At 35.9% G+C, this 25,554-nt stretch overlaps 1 protein-coding gene across 3 annotated transcripts in view; it reads right to left on the bottom strand.

Annotated features, from left to right (window-relative positions):
• LOC106093356 (uncharacterized) overlaps positions 1–25,554 on the bottom strand; it is a 163,965-nt gene that overhangs the window by 78,582 nt on the left and 59,829 nt on the right. The window contains exon 1 of one of the 3 annotated variants that reach the window (XM_059360398.1): positions 15,670–15,747. The exons of the other annotated variants lie outside the window; for them this stretch is intronic. Within the exon in view, the coding sequence (XP_059216381.1) occupies positions 15,670–15,699 (30 nt within the window). The 5' untranslated portion in view covers positions 15,700–15,747. Of the gene's footprint in view, positions 1–15,669; positions 15,748–25,554 lie in introns of those variants that run through there. 3 annotated transcript variants of the gene reach the window in all.

The following is a 25,554-nucleotide window of genomic DNA, read 5'->3' as shown; positions in this document are numbered from 1 at the left end:
TACTTCGTTTACAGAGAGTCAATCAGGTTTTTTATGGTTACCAAGGATTTGGACTCGATAATCCGCGAGAATGAGAGAGTGCAGTCGAGTATGATAGACCTGCTTATCGATATTAATCATGGAAAACTCAATCCTTCCCTAATTACGCCAATGCAACTTCAAGCTGAGATGTCAAGGATAAGAGAACATATGCCTGATCACTTGAAATTCCCCGGGAAGAAATACGAGCAAATTAGAGCAGTATACAAGCTTTTTTCCGCGAATGCTGCGTTAATTGACGACAAGCTTGTAGTTGCAGCCAAAATTCCATTGTTCCCACAGCATACATCTCAATTACATCGAATAATCCCTCTACCTGTCCTGCTGCATGGAGACAAATTTATGGCCCAGCTCACAGGGCATTATATAATCTACAATTTTGACATAGACGCATACCATGTAATGACTCAAGCTGATCTGAATGCGTGTCAGTTGTATGCGGAAGATGAGTATATTTGCGAAGGAAATTGGGCTTGGATAGATGCAAAGGACCATTCCTGCGAAGTGTATCCCCTTAAGCCCTTGACGACGCCTAATTGTCATTTCATTGAAACGAGATTAGAATTACTATGGACAAAGCTTCATGCAGATAATAGTTGGCTGTTCAAAGCATTTCAGCAAACCACCGCTCACGTGTCTTGTCAGAAAGAATCACAACAAATAATCCAGTTGCCAATGCAGGGCGTCATTACCTTGAAGCCAGGATGTACACTAAGAGTACAAGGAGCTACAATATCAACCCCATTCAACCTTGAATCCAAACGAATAGCAGAGGACAGATCGCATTTTTTTACGGACGTCAGCCGGATATCTAATTTTTCCGTGAAGCCCTTAAGCTCTATGGTAGTAAATCACTCGGCAAGAATAGCTGACATAGAGTCCCAGTTGAGGACGATCGATGCCACTGAACTTCAGCTAAACGGTCTTAAGTTTCAACACATCTCAAGCCACTTATCTCTGCTGTTAATCCTGGGGGCCAGCCTAGTAGCGATGACATGTTCAATAAGGAGATGCAGGAAGTCTAGACGGAATACAACTATTCACTTTGGCGCCGCGCAAAATGTTTGAATTTCTCAAACATATTTTCCTCAACTATTAGAATAAGTATAGCCTTAATAAACAAATGCTTGCTATCGTCATAGGGTTTCAGTTTACAGAAGGTTTTAATAGGATTGAAATTATGGAAATTTCCCAATGGAAAATTTATGTTTGTTGTCTGCGGCATATTATAACGCAAAGAGATAATAAAGGTTTTATGACCCACTCCAGACATATGCACGCAGGCTAAAACCATTTCAGAAGGTCGCAGCCATATGACATGCCTCTTCAATTACTCGATAGATAGCACATAAGGATTCCTAGAATGTAGATAGATTAAGAAATAGGCTGTAAGATAGAAAATAAGAAAGAATTGTTTCAAAATAAAGTCAGTGTCTTTTCAATCCTCAATAAGTGCGAGTCGTCTTTTTAACACTATATATATTTTCAAAGCCAACTCACTGAGTAGCCGCCCATCCCCCAAAACACCCCCCAAGCCGGTCATGTTTACCGACTATGGAAATATGGGGCTCAAATTAAAGGTATTTGGAAGTAGACCACGATATCAACATTAGGGACCAACTGTCTAACGGACGTCCCACCACCATAACAACCTCCCATTGGACGTATTTGCTCACCAAGCCAATTTGGGTTTTAAAGAGGGTGGAACTTAATATTTATAGTTTTTAGGACCAGTACTCCAAACCGTACATATTTGCTGACTTTTGCAAAAAGGAGTTTAAATGAGATTAAAAAATTAATTTGATATCTAATTTTGAGGCCAATGGCAATATGGGTTTCAAATAAATGTTATAGTTATATGAGAATAGAGCACGTTGCTGATATATTTTCCGGGCTTAGTGCTTGGGGGACCACCCCAATCCTCAAAACACCCCTAAATCAGCCATATTTACCGACCATGTCAATATGGAGCTTAAATGAAAGGTATTGGGGGTAGAGCAAGAATTGATACCCACTTTCTTGACCAATTTTCTGGGGGTCTACTGCTTTCCCAAAATACCCTACAAACAGCAATTATTTACTGATCATTGCAATATGGGGCTCAAATAAAGGTATTTGGGAGTAGAATTTGATATCCATGTATTTAGGGCATCACCAATTTCCCAAAACACCGACAAAGGAAAAAAAATTTCTCGGCCATGCCAATATGTGGCTCAAATGAAAGGTATTTGAGATTAGTAACTTAGTAACTAATTTTGGGCCCATGTGTTTGGGGGACGCCTCATCGTGTAAACTCCCCTAAACCAATGGCAATATGGGGTTTAAATAAATGGTATTTGAAAGAAGAGCACTATATCGAAAATTAATATTCATTGGAAAATTTTGTTCCATATAAAGTAAAAGAAGGCGCAGCGGAGCGGGTCCGTGTCAGCTAGTATCAAATATATTCTTACTAAACTTTTATATTTATTATAGCAAAATGAAATATATCATAAGAAAGATTCTGAGTTTATTTTATTTGAAGAAATACCGTTACTTGTAATAAAAATGTGCTTGTAGTTTGATAACAGGGTTCCCATATTTCTCTACATATTGGGTTTTGGCAGTATTTTGGTAAAATTTTGTGAACAATGTCAATGGCGTAAAAATGAACGGTAGGTCTATTTACATGCAAAACAAATAAAACTGTTGGGACTTTTTTACGACAATCAAAATACTTGTAACACGAAGTTTTTCTTTTATTGTAACCGTGGAACGTTTCGCTCCAATATATCAAACGTTAGCCATAAACGTAGTTTTATTGAACGTAACAAACTTCGTTTATTGTAACTCCTTTAGCAGCTTCGCCTCCTATAAAAAGACCTTTCTATTATTGTAACACCAAAAACATTTTAATTGCAAAAATGCTTCGATAGCCGCAAACAAATACCAACATAGGAACTTAAATGTGCAAAACCAACAACTCCCATGAATAATTTTTTGTTATCACAATTTGTTTGTTTCTCTTTCAAGACGAGTTCAATAATCGGAGATTTTTGCAGATAGAAAAGGAAAAATTCGGCAGAGCCCGGCCGGGATTTGTCCAGCGATCGAAGCCATCAATACAACTTCCAACAAATGAACAGAATCATGAACACCATGGAAGTGGTGTAATTGTTGCAAAAATAAATTCTTTCATTACATGAAAACACATGCATTGGGTGGAAAAATTCAACTAATAGACAGGGTTGTCGAACGTGGTTAATGTGGTAATTGTATCATAGAGGCGTTTTCGAAATAAAGACGATTTAAATATAACATACTAACGCACGGCCCTTGAAGCCATCACACCTAATATGGTTGAAAAGTCTCTTCTAACCAAAGACGATACGCGTCCCTTAGCGTTGGTATCTCTGGCTTTCCTTTTCCATTTGCAAAGAAAAATCTCAGATCATTGAGCTCGTCTCGGAAGAGAAACACACAAATTGTGAAATTTAATAATCTTCGCGCTAACAAGCAAAAAACTTAATTTTTATACCCTCCACCATAAGATGGGGGGTATACTAATTTCGTCATTCTGTTTGTAACTACTCGAAATATTCGTCTGAGACCCCATAAAGTATATATATTCTTGATCGTCGCGACATTTTATGTCGATCTTGCCATGTCCGTCCGTCTGTCCGTCCGTCCGTCCGTCCGTTAGTGTAGGTCGGTTGGTATTGTAAATTGGCCATATCGGTCCATGTTTTGATATAGCTGCCATATAAACCGATCTTGGGTCTTGACTTCTTGAGCCTCTAGAGTGCGCAATTCTTATCCGATTGGAATGAAATTTTGCACGACGTGTTTTGTTATAATCAGAGATGGCCTGTCAGAAACAGTGACGTATATGACATACATTTCCGACGTATATTACATACGTCGAAAACGTCGCAAACCTAGCCAAAAAACTAGGTTTCTGACAGAAAAAAAATTCGAACGAAAATATGTCGAATTTTTGATCTGATTAACTAAAAATTTTGGCATAAGTATTAACACTCCATGTACCGTTTCACTTGACACTTCCTCAGATGTCATGCATTTTTAACATATGTCGTTTACAACAGCTTTCAAAAAGCAAATTAAAACGGGAGAAGCAAATAATTTTGCAAAAGGATACAAAATAATTGCAATTTCTAAATATAATTGATGAAAACTAATAACTTATTGATTTTTTGCTTCACAAAAAAATTCTTAAACGTTACTTTATAAATTGACTTGAAATTTGCGTATATTTCCAATTTATTGTGTGAAAAATGTAAATGCAAAAATTAAAAAAAAAAAACTTAATATTTCTTTTATTGCGAAATTTTTTTACATATAAACTCTTCTATATACAACAAATAAGTGACAGTAATATTTGTTAAAAATCAAACTTTTACACTGAATTATTAAGGTTTATGACGTTTGCGACTTTTTCTATGTTTTATACAAATATACGACGTTTTCGACTTTGACAACTTTTTGACAGTCGGAAACCTAAAAAATCGTCTTACGGACCATCTCTGGTTATAATATCCAACAACTGAGCTAAGTATTGTTCAAATCGGTCCATAACCTGATATAGCTGCCATATAAACCGATCTTGGGTCTTGACTTCTTGAGCCTCTAGAGTGCGCAATTCTTATCCGATTGGAATGAAATGAAATTTTGCACGACGTGTTTTGTTATGATATCCAATAACTGTGCGAAGTATGGTTCAAATCGGTCCATAACCTGATATAGCTGTCATATAAACCAATCTTGGGTCTTGACTTCTTGAGCTTCTAGAGGGCGCAATTCCTATCCGATTTGGTTGACAATTTTCATGAAGTATTTTATTCTTACTTTCAACAACTGTGTCAAATAAAGTTCAAATAGGTTCATAACCTGATATAGCTGCCATATAAACCGATCTTAGGTCTTGATTTCTTGAGCCTCTAGAGTGCGCAATTATTATCCGATTTGCCTGAAATTTTGTACGGATTTCTCATTACCATCAACATGCGTGTTTATTATGGTTTGAATCGGTTTATAGCCCGATACAGCTCCCATATAAATCGATCTCTCTATTGTACTTCTTGAGCCCCCAAAGGGCGCAATTCTTTTTCGAATTGGCTGAAATTTTATACAGGACCATATCTTGATATCGCTCTAATAGCAGAGCAAATCTTTTCTTATATCCTTTTTTGCCTAAGAAGAGATGCCGGGAGATGAACTCGACAAATGCGATCCATGGTGGAGGGTATGTAAGATTCGGCCCGGCCGAACTTAGCACGCTTTTACTTGTTTGTTTTATTTATAGCATAACGAATACAACAGACCATAATACAAAACTATAATAGAGTTGTGCGAAAATGGAAGCCTTTTAATTTGACATTGAAGTCTTGCAAGAACTAATCGCATACGAATCTCCGCAAAAAGAAAATTAAAATAAACGAGCGTATTTGACATAAAGATTAAACCAATTTCATAAAATGCTACATAAATTTTTCAACAAAAGAAATGTTTCTTTGAAGAGAATTTCATATGAAATTCAAACAGCGGTCAAAATGGATAACTCATTGTCCCAAATTTCATCGAAATTGGGTAATAAATGGATCTTTTATGGCCTTAATACTCTATATCGGGAGATCGGTCGGTCGGTCTATATGGCAGCTATATCAATGTATGGTCCGATCTGGACCATATTCAACAAAAATGTGTATATGTCTACCAGAACTAACTCTGCTAAATTTCATCGAAATCGTATTAGGTTCATAGGCTCAACACTCTATATCGGAAGATCGATCTATATGGCAGCTAGGTCCAAATATGGTCCATTCTGGACCACATGTCACAGGAATGGGAAGGGAACTACCAAAACTCACTGTGCCAAGTTTCATCGAAATTGGATGAAAAATGCTTCAAATTTTATTGAAATCGCATGAAAAAAAAGTACTTTTAGGCTTATATAGCGGCTATATATAACTTTAGTCCGATTTTATGAGAAAATAAGATCAAGTTTATATACAAAGAATAAGAAATAATAAAAAATTTTACAAAATATTCTGAGTTACCAAAAGATCGGTCGGCCGAATCTTATATATCGCATTTGTCAAGTTCTTTCAATGACTTTTTATACCCACCACCGAAGGAGAGGGGTATATTCATTTTCCGTTCATTATCCGTTTGCAACACGGAATAACAAAATGAATGTACACGGAATGAGAAAATGAATATATATAGTCGAAATATCCATTTTCGACCCTATAAATATATATAGTCATGATCGTCGTAAAAATCTAAGACGATCTAGCCGTGACCGTCGGTATGTCCCTCTGTCTGTTGAAATCACGCTACAGTCTTTAAAAATTGAGATATTGAGCTGAAACTTTGCAGATCCTTTTTTTCTCCATAAGCAGGTTAAGCTCGAAGATGGACCATATCGGACTATATCCTGATATAGGCCGATATGGCTTATTTATTATCCGATTTTACTGAAATTTGGGACAGTGAGTTGTGTTAGGCCACCCGACATCTTTCTTATGTTTGGCCCTGATCGGTGCAGATTTGGATAGAGCTGCCATATAGACCGGTCTCTCAATTTAAGGTCTTGGGTCCATAAAAGGCACATTTATTGCCCGATTTTGGCAAAATTTGAGACAAAGAGCTCTGTTAGGCCCTTCGACATCTTTCTTTAATTTGGCACAGATCAGTCCAGATTTGGATATAGTTGCCATATGGACCGATCTATCGATTGAAGGCCTTAGGCCCATAAAAGGCGCATTTGTTGTCCGATTACGCCGAAATTTGGGACAGTGAGTTGTGTTAGGCCCTTCGACATCGGACTTCAATTTGGCCCAGATCGGTTTAGGGTTGGATATAGCTGCCATATTGACCGATCTCTCTATTTAAAGTTTAGTACCATAAAAAGCACATTTACAATCTGATTTCGCTGAAATTTGACACAGTGACTTATATAAGGCTTTTCGACATCCGTGTCGTATATGGTTTAAATCGGTCTATATTTGGATATGGCTACCAAAAAGACCAATATTTTGTTTTAAAAAATTAAACAATGGCTTGTACTTATTAGACCACTCAATATCCGTGTTGAAATTGGTCAAAATCGAAGCATATTTCGATAAAGCTTCTATGGGGGAATAAATTATGCATTGTTCACCGGTTTATGACGAAAGGTGGTTTACATATATACCCGAGGTGGAGGGTATTCAAAGTTCGGCCTGGCCGAACCTAACGCATTGTTCAAATATATATGAGCTATACCAAGTTATTGACTGATATGGACCGTACTTGTCAAGGGCTTTAGAAGTCATAGAAAAATACCACCTGCAGAATTTTGGCCAAATCGAGTAATACTTGAGCCCTCCTGCTTGGTACAGTTGTTGGAAGTCATACCAAAGCGAGATATGCAAAAGAGAGGTTCAAGAAGTATTGTATAATCGGGAGATCGGTTACGAAGCGATTAGAACCATTCTTGGCACAGTTGGAGATCATGTCACGTGCAAAATTTCAGTCAAATTGGATAAGAATTGCGCTCACTATCGCCCACAGATCGGTTTATATGGGGGCTGTATCTAGCATAGACCGATTTGGCCCATTAACAACCCTTACCGACCTAAACTAAGAAGTATTTGTGCAAAACTTTAAGCGCCTAGCTTTACTCCTTCGAAAGTTAGCGTGCTTTCGACAGACGGATATGACTAGATCGATTTAAAATGTCATGACAACCAAGTATAAATATACTTTATAAGGTCTTAGACGATAATTATGAGGTACGAAATGACGAACTTAGTATAACCCATCTTATGGTGAAGGCTATTAAAACCAGCAATCGGAGAATTACTATTTTCAATAGCCCGAGTAGGTGTATATCATGTAACTAGAAGCCACAGAAACCCCAAGTATGCCGTATAAACCGCCAAACATGTCGGTGGAAATATCATGATTTGGACAATGTTTCTATAACAAGAATTGTGCCTCTTGTCTCGTATACAGGACATCGTAATATCTACAAATTGCGTTGAAATTTTACAGAATTGTATCTTTACATAATCTGAAGATTATAGGCAAATCAGATACATTTTCCATCTGTATCAGAGGCTTAAGAACACTTCGTAATAAGCTGTTACAATAGAACACAGTTTGCAGTTTTTTGATTAAAAACCAGAAGTGTACCAGAAAACTGTGGGCACCAGCTGCTTATTTATATGGAGAAGCTTCAAATGCGGCCGCGGGCAGTCAGCTATTTCGAGAGGAGAGTTGTTATAGCTACACCTATGTTGGTCATATTACGTTATATTGTAGTTACGCTTGTGTGAAAACTCATATTGCCAATATTACCTAAGCAAATATTTTACATCAAAACTCATATTGCCTACACATCGGTCCATCAAAAATCATATATTAACACCAAGCTTAGCTCTTACAGGTTATTTATTGTCCAATTTTGAAAATAAACAAGTAAGAGCGTGCTAAGTTCGGCCGGGCCGAATCTTTTAAACCCTCCACCATGGATCGCATCTGTCGTGTTCTTTGCGCAGTATCTCTTTTTAGACAAACAAAGAATAATGAATTTGGACGGAGGAGGAGGTGGAGCTATATCAAGTTATAGTACGATTCGGGGCTCAAGAAACAAAATCGGGAGATCGGTTTATATGGGAGCTGTGTCAAGCTATAGAACGATTCAGACCATAGTACACACGTATGTTGAAGGCCATGGGAGAAGCCTTTGTACAAAATCTGTGCCAACTCGGATAGGAATTGCGCCTTCTAAAAGCTCAAGAAGTCAAGAACCAAGATCGGTTTATATGGCAGCTATATCAGGTTATGGACCGATTTGAACCATACTTCGCACAGTTTTTGGAAGCGATATCAAAGCACTATGTGCAAAATTTCAAATTGGATGAGAATTGCGCCCTCTAGAGGATCAAGAAGTCAAGACCCAAAATCAGTTTATATGGGAGCTATATCAGGTTATGGACCGATCGTGACATTTAAAGTCGAACTAGCCATATCCGTCCGTCCGTCTGTCTGTCGAAAGCACGCTAACTTTCGAAGGCGTAAAGCTAGCCGCTTGAAGTTTTGCACAAATACTTCTTATTAGTGTAGGTCGATTGGTATTGTAAATGGGCTATATCGGTACATGTTTTGATATAGCTGCCATATAAACCGATCTTGGGTCTTGACTTCTTGATCCTGTAGAGGGTGCAATTCTCTTCCGATTTGACTGAATTTTTGCACGAAGTATTTTGCTATGATATCCAACAACGGTGCCGAGTATAGTTCAAATCGGTTCATAACCTGATATAGCTCTCATATAAACAGATCTGGGGACTTGACTTCTTGAGCTTCTAGAGGGCGCAATTCCTATCCGATTTGGCTGAAATTATGCATGACGTATTTTATTCTTACTTTCAACAACTGTGTCAAATAAGGTTCAGATCTGTTAATAACCTGATATAGCTGCCATATAAATCGATCTGGGATCTTGATTTCTTGAGCCTCTAGAGGTCGCAATTATTATCCGACTTGCCTGAAATTTTGTACTACGGATCCTCTCATGACCATCAACATAGGTTTTTATTATGGTCTGAATCGGTCTATAGCCCGATACTTCTTGAGCCCCCAAAGGGCGCAATTCTTATTCGAATTGGCTGACATTTTATACGGGTCTCCAACATATAATTTAATTGTGGTCCAAACCGGGCCATATCTTAATATCGCCTAAGAAGAGATGCTGGGGAAAGAACTCGACAAATGCGATCCATGGTGGAGGGTATATAAAATTCGGCCCGGCCGAACTTAGCAGGCTTTTATTTGTTTTTATTATAAAGAAATCGGAAAAGTGGCGCAGTCGGTCGGATCCGCGAAATACACAACAAAGAGTGATGTATCAACGTTTAATCGTGGAACAAGAAGTGCAAGGATCTATACAAATAGAACCTCCCTAGAGTTTGAAAAGATTATTATTCGATAATATCCTCACTCGGTAAAATAAACCATTCCGCGAAATAAAAAAACCAAAAAAAAGAAATTTTTTTCCTACACCTCCAACAATTTTACGACAAAAAGAAGTTCATATATACACTCGACGAAATTCTTAAAAAAAAGTGACACTATAAAGAAACTAAATAAAAAAAACAAAAAAAAAGAAAACTTTTTCAACACCTCCAACAATTTTACGCTAGAAAAGGCGGCATAACAAACAGCTGAAGGACGAGTTCTGGTGATTGCAGAAAAGAAGACATAACAATCACCATAAGGACGAGTTCTGGGAATTGGAGAGAAGACCATATATTTTTGATTGACTTTTTTAACGTAAACAATTTTCCGAGGATGGCATTATCTGCATCGTATAACGGAGTAAGGGGGAATGAAAGGGCGGATGATTTGGCAGTGAAGGCCAGGTAAGTGGTGTCAATAAACTTGGTTAACCAGAAGCGTTCCGAGTCGACGCAGTCGGAATAAAGGGCGTGGGCGAAACAGTCGGTAGGACGGCGAAAATCCTATGGGGATCCAGATCGTGAGAAGACGATGCTATTACTGAAAGGAAGTAAGAAGGAGGTCAGTATAGCTATTGGTATCATGACGGGACACGTAGAACTACGAGCTCACTTATGTAAAATCGGTGCGGCAAGTGATAGCATGTGTAGGGCATGCGTGGAAGATGATAAGTCGTTGGAGCCAATAAATCCACTAAATTACCTAGGAAACCTCCCAGAGTTCCACGGGGACTATAGGGATTTGCAAACCTTTATAAATTTAATTGATAGAGTTCATCCTTTACTTAGAGTTTATGATGAACCCTCTCAATACCTTTTTTCTGACATTAAAATAAAATTAAACTAAAAGGTAAGGCCAGAGAAGGCATCGAAATAAATTGCCAAGCCCAAACATGGGGAGATATTAAACAAATACTAAATAACAATTTCGGAGCAAGACACAGTCTAAAAGAATAATACGGCAAGCTAAGAAAAGCGACATTCAAGACAAATTGCGTAGAATTTTATAACGATATCAAAATACGACTAAGGAGTCTAAATAACAAACAATTGTCAAGCCAAGGTTCAGGTCCAGCAACCGAGTCCAAACGAGTGCGCTAAAAATAATATGAAACCAGCTTAAATATATTTAAAGAGAAACTCCCGGAACCTATGAAAACAATATTAAATTGTAGAAATTAAGATTCATTGGAATGTGCTTTGTACATTTTGTTTCAATCAGGCTATGCCTATAGTATACCAAAACATGGATTATTTTCCAATAATACAGACAAAACATTTCGACCAGAAACTAACGGACAAGAAAACAAACCGAAATGATACCAAAACCACAACTAACAACATAATTTACAGAATAGCGGACAAAACGATATAAAAAATACAATCACAATTTTTATAATAATAACCACACAAAATACAACAATAATCAACCATATAAAAGTCAGTACACGCAGCCAAATAATCATTACTATCCACAACACTAAATATTCAAATAATAACCAGTATCAAAATCACAAACAATTTACACCACCCAACTATCAAAGAAAAAAACCAGAAGCAATGGATATAAATATAATCTACGAAACCCATTTAAAACAACTCAATCACAATGACAACAATCACCAACATTTCATCATGAATAGACTTACTAACGAGCAACGCTTGCAAATCATTGAATTTTATTACCAAAATCAGTGTTCGGTTCGAAATGTGTTCATTCACCGTTCAGCGATGAGGCTCATTTCTGGTTGAATGGCTACGTAAATAAGCAAAATTGCCGCATTTGGAGTGAAGAGCAACCAGAAGCCGTTCAAGAACTGCCCATGCATCCCGAAAAATGCACTGTTTGGTGTGGTTTGTACGCTGGTGGAATCATTGGACCGTATTTTTTCAAAGATGCTGTTGGACGCAACGTTACGGTGAATGAACACATTTCGAACCGAACACTGATTTTGGTAATAAAATTCAATGATTTGCAAGCGTTGCTCGTTAGTAAGTCTATTCATGATGAAATGTCAAAGCATACTGAGCATCTTTCTCTTTGACACCATGTCTGAAATCCCACGTGATCTGTCAAATACTAATGCATGAAAATCCTAACCTCAAAAAAATCACCCTTTAGTAAAGAATCATCTAAAATTTATTTTAGACACTGGAGCAACTCATTCAATAGTTAATCCAGGCTTATGTAATCCAAAATGGAAAATCCAACCAGGACAACTGACTTTTAAAACGCTCAAAAATAATGTTGCTGCAAATACAATTTATAGAGCACCAGACTATTCGGAATTTGGAAAAAACGGTGATGCTTTGTTTATGTATTTTTTATAACCTCCACCATAAGATGGGGGGTATACTAATTTCGTCATTCTGATTGTCACTACTCGAAATATTCGTCTGAGACCCCATAAAGTATATATATTCTTGATCGTCGTGAAATTTTATGTCGATCTAGCCATGTCCGTCCGTCTGTCCGTCCGTCCGTCTGTCTGTGGAAAGCACGCTAACTTCCGAAGGAGTAAAGCTAGCCGCTTGAAATTTTGCACAAATACTTCTTATTAGTGTAGGTCGGTTGGTATTGTAAATGGGTCATATCGGTCCATGTTTTTATATAGCTGCCATATAAACCGATCTTGGGTCTTGACTTCTTGAGGCTCTAGAGTGCGCAATTCTTATCCGATTAGAATAAAATTTTGCACCACGTGTTTTGTTATGATATCCAACAACTTTGCCAAGTATGGGTCAAATCGGTCCATAACCTGATGTAGCTGCCATATAAACCGATCTTGGGTCTTGACTTCTTGGGCCTCTAGAGAGCGCAATTCTTATCCGATTTGCCTGAAATTTTGTACGACGGATCCTCATGACCATCAACATACGTGTTTATTATGGTCTGAATCGGTCTATAGCCCGATACAGCTCCCATATAAATCGATCTCTCTATTTTATATTTTTGAGCCCCCAAAGGGCGCAATTCTTATTCGAATTGGCTGACATTTTACACAGGTCTCCAACATATAATTTAATTGTGGTCTAAACCGGATCATATCTTGATATCGCTCTAATAGCAGATTTTTCTTTCTTTTTTTCCTATATCATTTTTTGCTAAGAAGAGATGCCGGGAAAAGAACTGACAAATGCGTTCCATGGTGGAGGGTATATAAGATTCGGCCCGGCCGAACTTAGCACGCTTTTACTTGTTTATTTATAAATCAAATAGTATATTAAATTATTTGTGTATTCTTTTTTATTTGTTTATTTATTTAGTAATCAATTTATTATTACTTAATTAAATATTTTACATTATTTTTCGCTGCGCCTTCTTTTTCTTTATATGGAACAAAAGTTTCCTTGGAATATTTATTTTCGACAATTAAAGAGCTTTTAGTGAAATACCATGCTAAGAAAATAGTAGATCGCTTGACTAACAATTTAACAATATAAGTGCCTTTGTCCGAATCCCATATGATCTTTATTGGTCTACGAATTTAAGTTTGGATGTAAGGTGTACTCCATTCTTAAAATACTTTATTTCAGCCCGCTACTCTCATGATATCTGATTTAGGGGTGTTTTCGGGGGTGAATTGGTCCCCCAGGCACTTGGCCATGAAAAAATATCAGCATCGTGCTCTTCTTTCAAAAACCATTTATTTAAACCCCATATTCCCATTGGTTTAGGGGAGTTTACACGATGAGGCGTCCCCCAAACAAATGGCACAAAATAGGTTGTGAAATTCATTTTCTAATCTTAAATACCACATATTGGTATGGTCGAAAATTTTTTACCCTTTGCGGGGTGTTTTGGGGAAGGGGTGATTCCCTAACCCCATGGTCCTAAATTTGGATATCAAATTCGTATTCTACTCCCAAATACCTTAATTTGAGCCCCATTTTGCGATGGTCACTAAAAAATTGATGCTTGTGGGGTATTTTGGAAAAGGGGTTAACCCCCAGAAACTTGGTCCCGAAAGTGGGTGTCAATTCATGCTCAACCCCTCAATACCTTTCATTTAATCTCCACATTGACATGGTCGGTAAATATGGCCGATTTAGGGGTGTTTTGCGGATTGGGGTGGTCGCCCAAGCACTAAGCCCGGAAAATATATCAGCAACGTGCTCTATTCTCATATATCTATATACACATTTATTTGAACCCCATATTGCCATTGGCCTTAAAATTGGATATAAAATTCGTTTTCTAATCTCATTTAAACTCCTTATTGCAAAAGTCAGCAAATATGTCTGGTTTAGGGTATTGGCGCTAAAAACTGTAAATATTTAGTTCCACTCTCTTTACGACCCAATTGTCTTGGTGAGCAAATACATCCTATTTGGGGGTTGTTATGGTGGTGGGACGTCCTCTAGACAGTTGGTCCCTAATGTTGATATCAGATACGTGGTCTACTTCCAAATACCTTTAATTTGAGCCCCATATTTCCATAGTCGGCAAACTTGACCGGCTTGGGGGGTGTTTTGGGGGATGGGCGGCCACTCAGTGAGTTGGCCTTGAAAATATATATCGGTTTCGTGTTCCACTCTAAAAGCCCTCTTATTTAAGCCTCATATTGCAAAAGTCAGCAAATACTTACTATTTGGGGGTAGGGTGGCCCCATAGACACTTTTCCCAAATATTGATATCAGATTTGTGCTTTACTCACAAAGACCTTTCATTTGAGCCCTATATGGCTATGGTCGTAAATTTGTACCCTTTGGGGGATGTTTTTGGGGAGAGGCGGCCCCCAAACACTTGGTCCCATATTTGGATATCAGATTCAAATTCTACACTCAAACACTAAAATGCATATTTATCTATTGCAAAAATCCATGTTTGCCAGTGGTTTTAATAATATTAACCGAGGTAAGATTACCTACCTAGAATATCTAAAATGAAAACAGAAAGTAAATAAATTAAAATATAATTATGTAAAATAAAACAAAACAAACTAAAATAAAATAAAAGAAAATAAAAATAATATAAAATATGTAATTAGGTTATTAATAAATTAATTACTAAAAGAATAGAAAATAAATACAGTATTAAATAAATTAACAAATAAAGAAGAATAAATAAGTAAAAAATAAATAACTTAGTTAACTAATTGACATTATTTACATGTACAAATACAAAGAAATAAATGACTAAAAAATGCATAAATAAGTAAAACAATAGATGAATAGAAAAGTAAATAAATGCACAAATAAATAATTCAAATTAATATATACTTAAATAAATAAAAAAGAACTCACCTTCTAAATAGTTTTTTTGTTATTCTTTATAATTGAAGAATGTAGTAACATCTTGATAAAAGTAGGATACTTTTTCAGGAAACACACTTTGAAAAATAGTGCCTACTGCCATCAAAGCTTTAAATTTGACAGAAATAGAATGTTATTCGATAGTGAATTAAATAATAACATTTCATTTAATTCAACTCTTAAAATCATCATCATTGTTTCCTTGGCACCTTCACTGGACTTAACTTATTTTAACATTTTTTTTTCTGCAGTGTTGTTTTTTTCTTTACGCTGTAACGATGCGAACCCGAACTCATAACAAAACCAACTGACTAAGCCGCCCATCAAAATGAAAATAAGCAGATAATTGAATACGAGATTTTATACATACATGTTTACACGCCAATTCACACGCAGCCATTCGCTTTTCAGCATGCACTAGCTTGCCCAAAAAAGTAAACAAAACAGATTTTAATAAATTCGGCCGTTCGGACTCGGCTATAAATAGGAGGCCCCTTATCATTGAGCTTAAACTTGAATCGAACTGCACTCATTGTAATGTGAGAAGATTGCCCCTGTTCCTTAGTGGAATATTCATAGGCAAAATTTGCATTGGCAACTAAAAAGTAATGTATTAAATATTTTTTATACCCTCCACCATAAGATGGGGGGTATACTAATTTCGTCATTCTGTTTGTAACTACTCGAAATATTCGTCTGAGACCCCATAAAGTATATATATTCTTGATCGTCGCGACATTTTATGTCGATCTAGCCATGTCCGTCCGTCTGTCCGTCCGTCCGTCCGTCCGTCCGTCCGTCTGTCTGTCGAAAGCACGCTAACTTCCGAAGGAGTAAAGCTAGCCGCTTGAAATTTTGCACAAATACTTCTTATTAGTGTAGGTCGGTTGGTATTGTAAATGGGCCATATCGGTCCATGTTTTGATATAGCTGCCATATAAACCGATCTTGGGTCTTGACTTCTTGAGCCTCTAGAGTGCGCAATTCTTATCCGATTGGAATGAAATTTTGCACGACGTGTTCTGCTATGATGTCCAACAACTGTGCCAAGTATAGTTCAAATCGGTCCATAACCTGATGTAGCTGCCATATAAACCGATCTTGGGTCTTGACTTCTTGAGCCTCTAGAGGGCACAATTCTTATCCGATTTGAATGATTTTTTGCACGATGTATTTCGTTATGATATCCAACAACTGTGCCAAATATGGTTGAAATCGGTCCATAACCTGATATAGCTGTCATATAAACAGATCTGGGGATTTGACTTCTTGAGCTTCAAGAGGGCGCAATTCCTATCCGATTTGGCTGAAATTTTGCATGACGTATTTTATTTTTACTTTCAACAACTGTCAAATAAGGTTCACATCGGTCCATGTTTTGATATAGCTGCCATATAAACCGATCTGGGATCTTGACTTCTTGACCCCTAGAGGTCGCAATTATTATCCGATATGCCTGAAATTTTGTACGATGGATCCTCTCATGACCATCAACAAACGTGTTTATTATGGTCTGAATCGGTCTATAGCCCGATACAGATCCCATATAAATCGTTCTCTCTATTTTACTTCGTGAGCCCCAATGGGCGCAATTTTATACGAATTGGCTGAAATTTTACACAGGTGTCCAACATATTATTTAATTGTGGTCCGAACCGGACCATATCTTGATATCGTTTTAATAGCAGAGCAACTCTTTTCTTATATCCTTTTTTGCCTAAGAAGAGATGTCGGGAAACGAACTGGACAAATGCGATCCATGGTGGAGGGTATATAAGATTCGGCCCGGCCGAACTTAGCACGCTTTTACTTGTTTTACTTGCTCTTGCAACGTGATAAACTTCAAATAAGCAAGTCCGCAAAATCAATGGTGATAAGCTTCAGTAAAAATTTGCTAAAAACAATTTTTTTCCCATACCAAATGTTTTTAGTATTGTCGCAGCTTACAATTAATGATGTAATTTTCCCTTTCGGGAGTATTTTTAAACGTGAATTAAATTTTTTAAACAGGTTTTAAGGAAAATTTTTTAGGAAATGTCTATACCCATTTTTAGTATATGAACTAATTGCAAATTTCTTTGAAAAAGTCTTCCCGTAATTTAGCAAATTTTCATAACAGAAGAGCAAACTTTCATAAGGTGTATTAAAATTTTTATATTTTTATTTGGGACATAAAAAAATTTCCAACTTTCGACAGGCAAATTTTTCCCAAAACTTGACGAGAAAAATTATTGTAATTGGTTTCAGTCGTTCACTTTACCCCAATCCAAATTTCATTACGATACCTCTTTCCTAACTCGAGCTAGAATTTTAATTTTTCGTCGTTAGTGGGTTAATGTAAATTTTTTAAAGACCGATTCGCAATGAAATTGTTTTAAAAGATAACATTTTTATGATTGTTTTAAACGAGAAGTTATTAAAAGTTTCTTTAAGCCAAAATCTTCATGGAATTTTTTTGCCAAAAATTTTTTTTAATAAACATTGTTCTGAAAGACAATCATTTAACACAAATTTTCTAAGACATGACTCTATATGAATTTTCTCCTAATTCTAGTTTTATCATATTAACTGAAATTTTATCTGTAAAAACATTATTTAGAAATAGTCTTTCAATGAGATATTTAGTTTGAAAAACTTTTCCAAAGAATAATTAGTAATATTTAATTATAAATTATTTGAATTACATCAACAATAAAATGAAAAATTTTAAGGACTCGGAACCACTATTTTAAAACCCCCAGGTTATCACCCAGATTGATTTACATTTTTAAATAATTATTTTATTTTTTGACTTCCATAATTCACAATACAGTATATACATAATTCACAATAGATTTGAGCAATGTGAAATATTATTTAAAACATTTTAAAAATTACTATTTTAATTTTTTATTTTCTTCCAAGAAAATCTTTGAAAATCAATGAAAAGATTTTGCGAATTATGATTTCTTTATGTGTTAAGTACGAAAAACACAAATGAAATTCGGCGAGTCATGTTGCATGTTAACAAAGAGGTGGGTATTAAGTTCGTGTTTCACTCATGTTTTTCACGATTACTTTTTTGAAAAACTATAAAAATAACACTGATAACATTTTTACTTTTATTTTTATACCCTCCACCATAAGATGGGGGGTATACTAATTTCGTCATTCTGTTTGTAACTACTCGAAATATTCGTCTGAGACCCCATAAAGTATATATATTCTTGATCGTCGTGACATTTTATGTCGATCTACCCATGTCCGTCCGTCTGTCCGTCCGTCCGTCCGTCTGTCTGTCGAAAGCACGCTAACTTCCGAAGGAGTAAAGCTAGCCGCTTGAAATTTTGCACAAATACTTCTTATTAGTGTAGGTCGGTTGGTATTGTAAATGGGCCATATCGGTCCACGTTTTGATATAGCTGCCATATAAACCGATCTTGGGTCTTGACTTCTTGAGCCTGTAGAGTGCGCAATTCTTATCCGATTGGAACGAAATTTTGCATGACGTGTTTTGCTATGATATCCAACAACTGTGCCAAGTATGGTTCAAATCGGTCTATAACCTGATATAGCTGCCATATAAACCGATCTTGGGTCTTGACTTCTTGAGCCTCTAGCGTGCGCAATTCTTATCCGATCAGAATGAAATTTTGCACAACGTGTTTTGTTATGATATCCAACAACTGTGCCAAGTATGGTTCAAATCGGTCCATAACCTGATATAGCTGCCATATAAACCGATCTTGGGTCCTGACTTCTTGAGCCTCTAGAGTGCGCAATTCTTATCCGATCAAAATGAAATTTTGCACAACGTATTTTGTTATGATATCCAACAACAGTGCCAAGTATGGTTCAAATCGGTCCATAACCTGATATAGCTACCATATAAACCGATCTTGGGTCTTGACTTCTTGAGCCTCTAGAGTGCGCAATTCTTATCCGATTGGAATGGAATTTCGCACGACGTGTTTTGTTATGATACCCAACAACTGTGCCAAGTATGGTTCAAATCGGTCCATAACCTGATATAGCTACCATATAAACCGATCTTGGGTCTTGACTTCTTGACCCTCTAGAGGGCACAATTCTTATCCGATTTGAATGAATTTTTGCACGAAGTATTTCGTTATGATATCCAACAACTGTGCCAAGTATGGTTCAAATCGGTTCATAAACTGATATAGCTGTCATATAAACAGATCTGGGGATTTGATTTCTTGAGCTTCTAGAGGGCACAATTTCTATCCGATTTGGCTGAAATTTTGCATGACGTATTTTATTTTTACTTTCAACAACTGGATCAAATAAGGTTCAAATCGGTTCATAACCTGATATAGCTGTCATATAAACCGATCTGGGATCTTGACTTCTTGACCCCTAGAGGTCGCAATTATTATCCGATATGCCTGAAATTTTGTACGTTGGATCCTCTCATGACCATCAACAAACGTGTTTATTATGGTCTGAATCGGTCTATAGCCCGATACAGATCCCATATAAATCGTTCTCTCTATTTTACTTCGGGAGCCCCAATGGGCGCAATTCTTAACGCAACATATAATTTAATTTTGGTCCGAACCGGACCATATCTTGATATCGTTTTAATAGCAGAGTAACTCTTTTCTTATATCCTTTTTTGCCTAAGAAGAGATGCCGGGAAAATAACTTGACAAATGCGATCCATGGTGGAGGGTATATAAGATTCGGCCCGGCCGAACTTAGCACGCTTTTACTTGTTATTTTATTATAAGTAATGGGAATGCACTAATGAATGAAATCTGAAAGTCTTTTTGCTTCAAAATCTATTATCTACAAAAAGTAATCCTAAAAAATATTAATTTTCACTATGAAACACGAACTTAATAATAAGTGACATCAATTAGTGGGCAAAAAAGAAAAATTTTTACAACTGTAATAACGAAGAAATCTCTTCGTGCTTCTGATTTTTAGTTCTACCACCTTTTCTTATTTTATCTCCAATAAATTATGAAAACTTTAGGACTTATAAAGACATGGTGGATATTATAAGCATAATACGACAATATTTGGATGCAATTTTTTACCGGACATCTTGTCCATCCAAAACGTATTTTGATCGATTTTAATAAAGTTCGAAGAAGAAATAAGTGACATTATTCAAGCAGAATGTAGATGGTTCTTCGTAAAAAATTTTCAAAATAATTTTTTTTTTTGAAATATTCGACAATTATAGTTGCAAATTAATATCTGCACCCTCTTTTCACCCTAATCTAGTTGCATATGGAAATAAACGTAATTTAAAACCAATACACCGACACAACCAATAACCTGTTGAAATCATAAAACTAGTTTAGAGAGCAAAACTGAGCGCAAATGAAAAAAAAATCATCGAAATACTGAAGCTGATTCGCCGAAACTTTCAATAGGATTAGGATCGGCCTATAGCTCTGTCTTTATGACCAAATGTCACCGCCGATGGGTCAGTTCAGACAAGCAAATAACCAAAGAGATTCTGAATTTGTTTCTAAAAAATTATGCTATTTCTGCTCAATTCATGGAAAGCATTTGTTGCGTAAAAAAAATTGCAAATATAAATTTATTTTACTATTCACAATAACTTTAAATTTTGTTATAACGATATGTTGACAAATGGAACTATGGTATTAATCTCAATTTTTGATTTGAAGTTTTCTCCAATTTGTGTTTTCATCACGTCGCACAGTGGGCCAAATGGCAAAAAAATTGGAAATAAGTCTACAACTTTTTATCTGTTGATTTTAGCCATACAAAATGTTCTAGACATTTGTAGAGGAGGACATAGGCTTTCAGAAAAGTGCTGTTGTTGGTCCATATCTTTAATACAGGGTGAGCTACAGGGTGTGAAAGTTGACCACTTTTGACTTCTCCAAGCTTCTGGGGGCCATAACTTTTGATCTACTCAACCGATTTACATGATTTAGGACTCTAGAGAAAGAGCTTGACAAGATCTAAAAAACTTATGCATAAAGTACCATGCCATCGTGTACTGTTAAGGAGTTATGAATTGTTTAATTTTAAAATATGAAAATTTGGCCTTGGTTTTTTTCAGTGTTTTTTTAATAACTCCGTCAATTTTAAAGCTATAAACTTCATACTTCACACAAATTATGCCAGCATATGTGTGCATAAAATACAAAAGGAATCACGTGAATATCTTTGGCGGTTTAAAAATGGCATCGTTTTCAATATGAAAAATATTTTTTTTGTCAAAAAATTGCAAAATTTTTCAAAAAAGATACTCCCATTTCCTTTAAGTTTTCGCAAACTTTGGCCGTCAAAGCATTATCATTTCTTTCCATTTTCACAAAGTCGAGGTATTAAGAAAAGTTTTAAGTGCTAATTTGGCTAATTTCGATATCAAACAACACCGTTATCTTAAGACCAAAATGGCCAATTTTTTTACTAAACTTCAAAAGTTTCTCACTGGAAAAAAAGTTCCACGGGGATTTTTTCGCTTTTTTTGAACTTAAATGAAAGCTTAAAATGTTCCCAACATTTTAAGGTATGTCTCGCCATATCCTAGCCATAAATGAGATCGTAGCGATCAAAATACTGAAAAAAGTCAATTTTCAAGTAGTGCTATATTCATTGCTAAAAAACAAGTATTACGTCACATTTTATTGCAAAGATGTTAAATAAACTTTTATTTGGTAACACTTCTTCTACAAAACACAAAAAGAATCATGGAAATATCTCTATTCTATTCCATTTTATGGAACCGGCAATAAAAAAGTCAATTTTTCAAAAAAGTCGAATTTCCCAAATTTTGTTTTTGTTGTCCTAATTGCACATGACACACTATAGCCATATTTACGCAACATACCTTATCGTAAAGGAAATTTTCATACCTTTCCAACGATGTATAAAACATTTCTCAACTCGGATTCTATCTACTCTAAAATTCATTTACACTTCATTAAACTCTATATAAAAATGTCTATTTGTGAAATGGAACCTTATATGGGGCCTACACTAAAACATTGATAGATTTGCCCAGGGTTTACAATACAAATGTGTTAGAATAAAAAAAGGTCTCCTGCCAAAGTTTAAAAAAATTGGAATAAAAATATGTGTTTTAGAGCGAAAACACTTCGCATCGGCGTGCGTTTATATGTATATTAGCTACTCCCAAAATAAAAAAGCATTTTAGTTTTGTATTATTTGATTTTATTCTCTACCAAATAATCTAAGGTATCAAAATTTAAAAGCTCTTTAATTTGAATGGCATCGGGATCGTCCTTATCTATATCGTCACATATTTTTGGTAGCCATTTAGTTCTGATGCTGTATAGTACCGGATCAGACGATAACAATAAATATTGAAGTAAATCATAATTTTGGTTAAATTTGGTGCTCTTTCGGGTATTGAAAAGCCGGAACTGTTTAACATCTCTATTACGGGATTCCTGAGCTTCTTCTGTAAGTTCTCCTAACGGAAGTATGTTGTATTCCACAATTTCCTTGCCATGATGTAAGACTTTATGTACTGTCGGTGTTAAAGCTTTCCACGAATATAAATCAGATAAAATGTTTTTTGTGTCATTACTATAAGCTTCAAATTTGGTTGAATTTATCATCTTTTTGCTATTGATTACAGCCAAAATCACTTTGAATCGTCTTAGCAAGTGTTCATCAAGACCGGTTATTTTAGATGTCGATACGGGGTCCTCAAAAAACCGCCTTGCCGAGTTGCCATCATTTGTGCTTCCGTATCCGTAAAGAGGTTTATCTATTATAAGTCCCTTTTGTTTAAACTCCAACTGGATTCGATTCTTCTCTTCCTGCCTCATTTTGTGAAGATCTTGGTTGTTTCTAGCAGAGACATCGCGGTTTCCAGGGCTAGTCCGATATTTAAGGTCATACGATAAATGCAAACAATACTCCATGAATCGAATTCTACAGTGCAGGGGCGAAATACCGAAATTGAGCGCATTTTCGTTTACTAAATTTTCATCAGACTTGTCCTCGAATTGCCCATTCTTCTTGCCACAAATATTGCATCTCCAATTGGACATAACGCCAGTTAATGCGTTTGCCACCTTTCCATCGATCATAGTGAGTTGTAGTTGAAACGAAACTTTTATATTTCTTCCCAATTGGTTTATAACAATCATGGGTAATGTAGCAATTTCTTCCTTTATTTCGTTCACCAAAGATCGTGTTGTGTTCCGGTCTTCCTTTGTATACTCAAACCGAATTGGGCGACATAAATATTTTGACCCAGGTGTTCTATTTATCCATATATCTTGAAATGCATTTTCTTTCGATGATGAAGATTGGTCCTTGTACAATCTCATTCTCAATGGTACTAATGATGCCATGAAAATTGATGCGAAGTTGGTATCTATTTCTGTTTGTTGCTTATATTCGGAAAATCCAGATGATCCATCACAACCCCATTTGCTGATCAAAACCACTTCGGAATTATTACATGTGTTCAACTGTTCTTCAGTAAAATTAGAAATAATTCTAACAGCTGTATTTTCAACAAGATCAGCAAGTTTCACTCTTGCTTTTAATTCGTCCACGTATATATTTGATGGCACCATTTTCGTCCTGGTGTTGTACAATTTATGTTTTGAGGGTAAACAACCCCATCCTTTTTCACGAAGAGCCTTCCTCATTGTTGAGTATTTGTTTCTTGAGAGGCCTAGGTTCAAAATCAGGGCCAGTGCATCTTCCTCCGTGAATTCTGTAGTCGATTTTGGAGTTGGAATACTTTCTACCATTCTCTTTACCCTTTTCGGAGATGCTAATGGTAAAACATCGACAATTCGTCCAACATTTTTTGGTTGTGTTTTTAACAATGCTGTTTTGAACGTATCTTTTATTAAATTTGGCGGATGTGCCGCCAATAGTTCCTCTTGTTTTTTCTTTTTGGTTTTCTCCGTAACTTCGTCGTATGCTTTGCTAGGCCGGCCGGGAATCAGCGGTTTAATTTCAATAAGTAGATCCGATTTCAGCCACTTCTCATACATTTTGAAAAACTTGATTTTTGCGAATGAACATTCTGGCAACCTTCTCTCAAATGATTTGTAGAATTTTTCAAGTTTGTCTAAAGCGTCTTTATTTAGCCTTATTCCATATATGTGGTCCAAAGTGTAAACAAGTTCCTTAAATGACTCCGTGTATGATTTGGAATCATTTTTGATGTCCCATACAATTTTCGAAAGAGTGGAATACTTCAGTATGACTTCCATAACTTATAAATGTCCTTTACGCCTCTACAAAATATAATGAAGAAAATTTGGATTTTGTTCAAATATTTATGCAATATATTCACAATTAATGACCCATTTCAGGTATCAGACGCAATCGTAAAAAGGGGTCCAAAGTGCCTCTTTTTACTTACTCTTCTATAATTATTTACCTGGACTCGAATTTGGTTAAAAAAAATGACAATGAATTTTTTATGGGTAGGTTTTTTCACATTCATTGATACGGTGGATTTCCTGGGAATTCGACATAGCGAAACAGGTAACATTTGTCTGCATCAAATCTTAACACAAATATATATATATATGCAGGTATATTTCTAGGTTACTTTTTATTCAAAAATCATCAGCTTACATTAAAAATAGATGTAGGTACTATACAAACGCACGCCGATGCGAAGTGTTTTCGCTCTAAAACACATATTTTTATTCCAATTTTTTTAAACTTTGGCAGGAGACCTTTTTTTATTCTAACACATTTGTATTGTAAACCCTGGGCAAATCTATCAATGTTTTAGTGTAGGCCCCATATAAGGTTCCATTTCACAAATAGACATTTTTATATAGAGTTTAATGAAGTGTAAATGAATTTTAGAGTAGATAGAATCCGAGTTGAGAAATGTTTTATACATCGTTGGAAAGGTATGAAAATTTCCTTTACGATAAGGTATGTTGCGTAAATATGGCTATAGTGTGTCATGTGCAATTAGGACAACAAAAACAAAATTTGGGAAATTCGACTTTTTTGAAAAATTGACTTTTTTATTGCCGGTTCCATAAAATGGAATAGAATAGAGATATTTCCATGATTCTTTTTGTGTTTTGTAGAAGAAGTGTTACCAAATAAAAGTTTATTTAACATCTTTGCAATAAAATGTGACGTAATACTTGTTTTTTAGCAATGAATATAGCACTACTTGAAAATTGACTTTTTTCAGTATTTTGATCGCTACGATCTCATTTATGGCTAGGATATGGCGAGACATACCTTAAAATGTTGGGAACATTTTAAGCTTTCATTTAAGTTCAAAAAAAGCGAA

Source organism: Stomoxys calcitrans, chromosome 1, assembly GCF_963082655.1.
Source record: "Stomoxys calcitrans chromosome 1, idStoCalc2.1, whole genome shotgun sequence".
NCBI classification, from domain to species: Eukaryota; Metazoa; Arthropoda; class Insecta; order Diptera; family Muscidae; genus Stomoxys; species Stomoxys calcitrans.
This window is presented reverse-complemented; position numbering and strand designations above follow the sequence as displayed.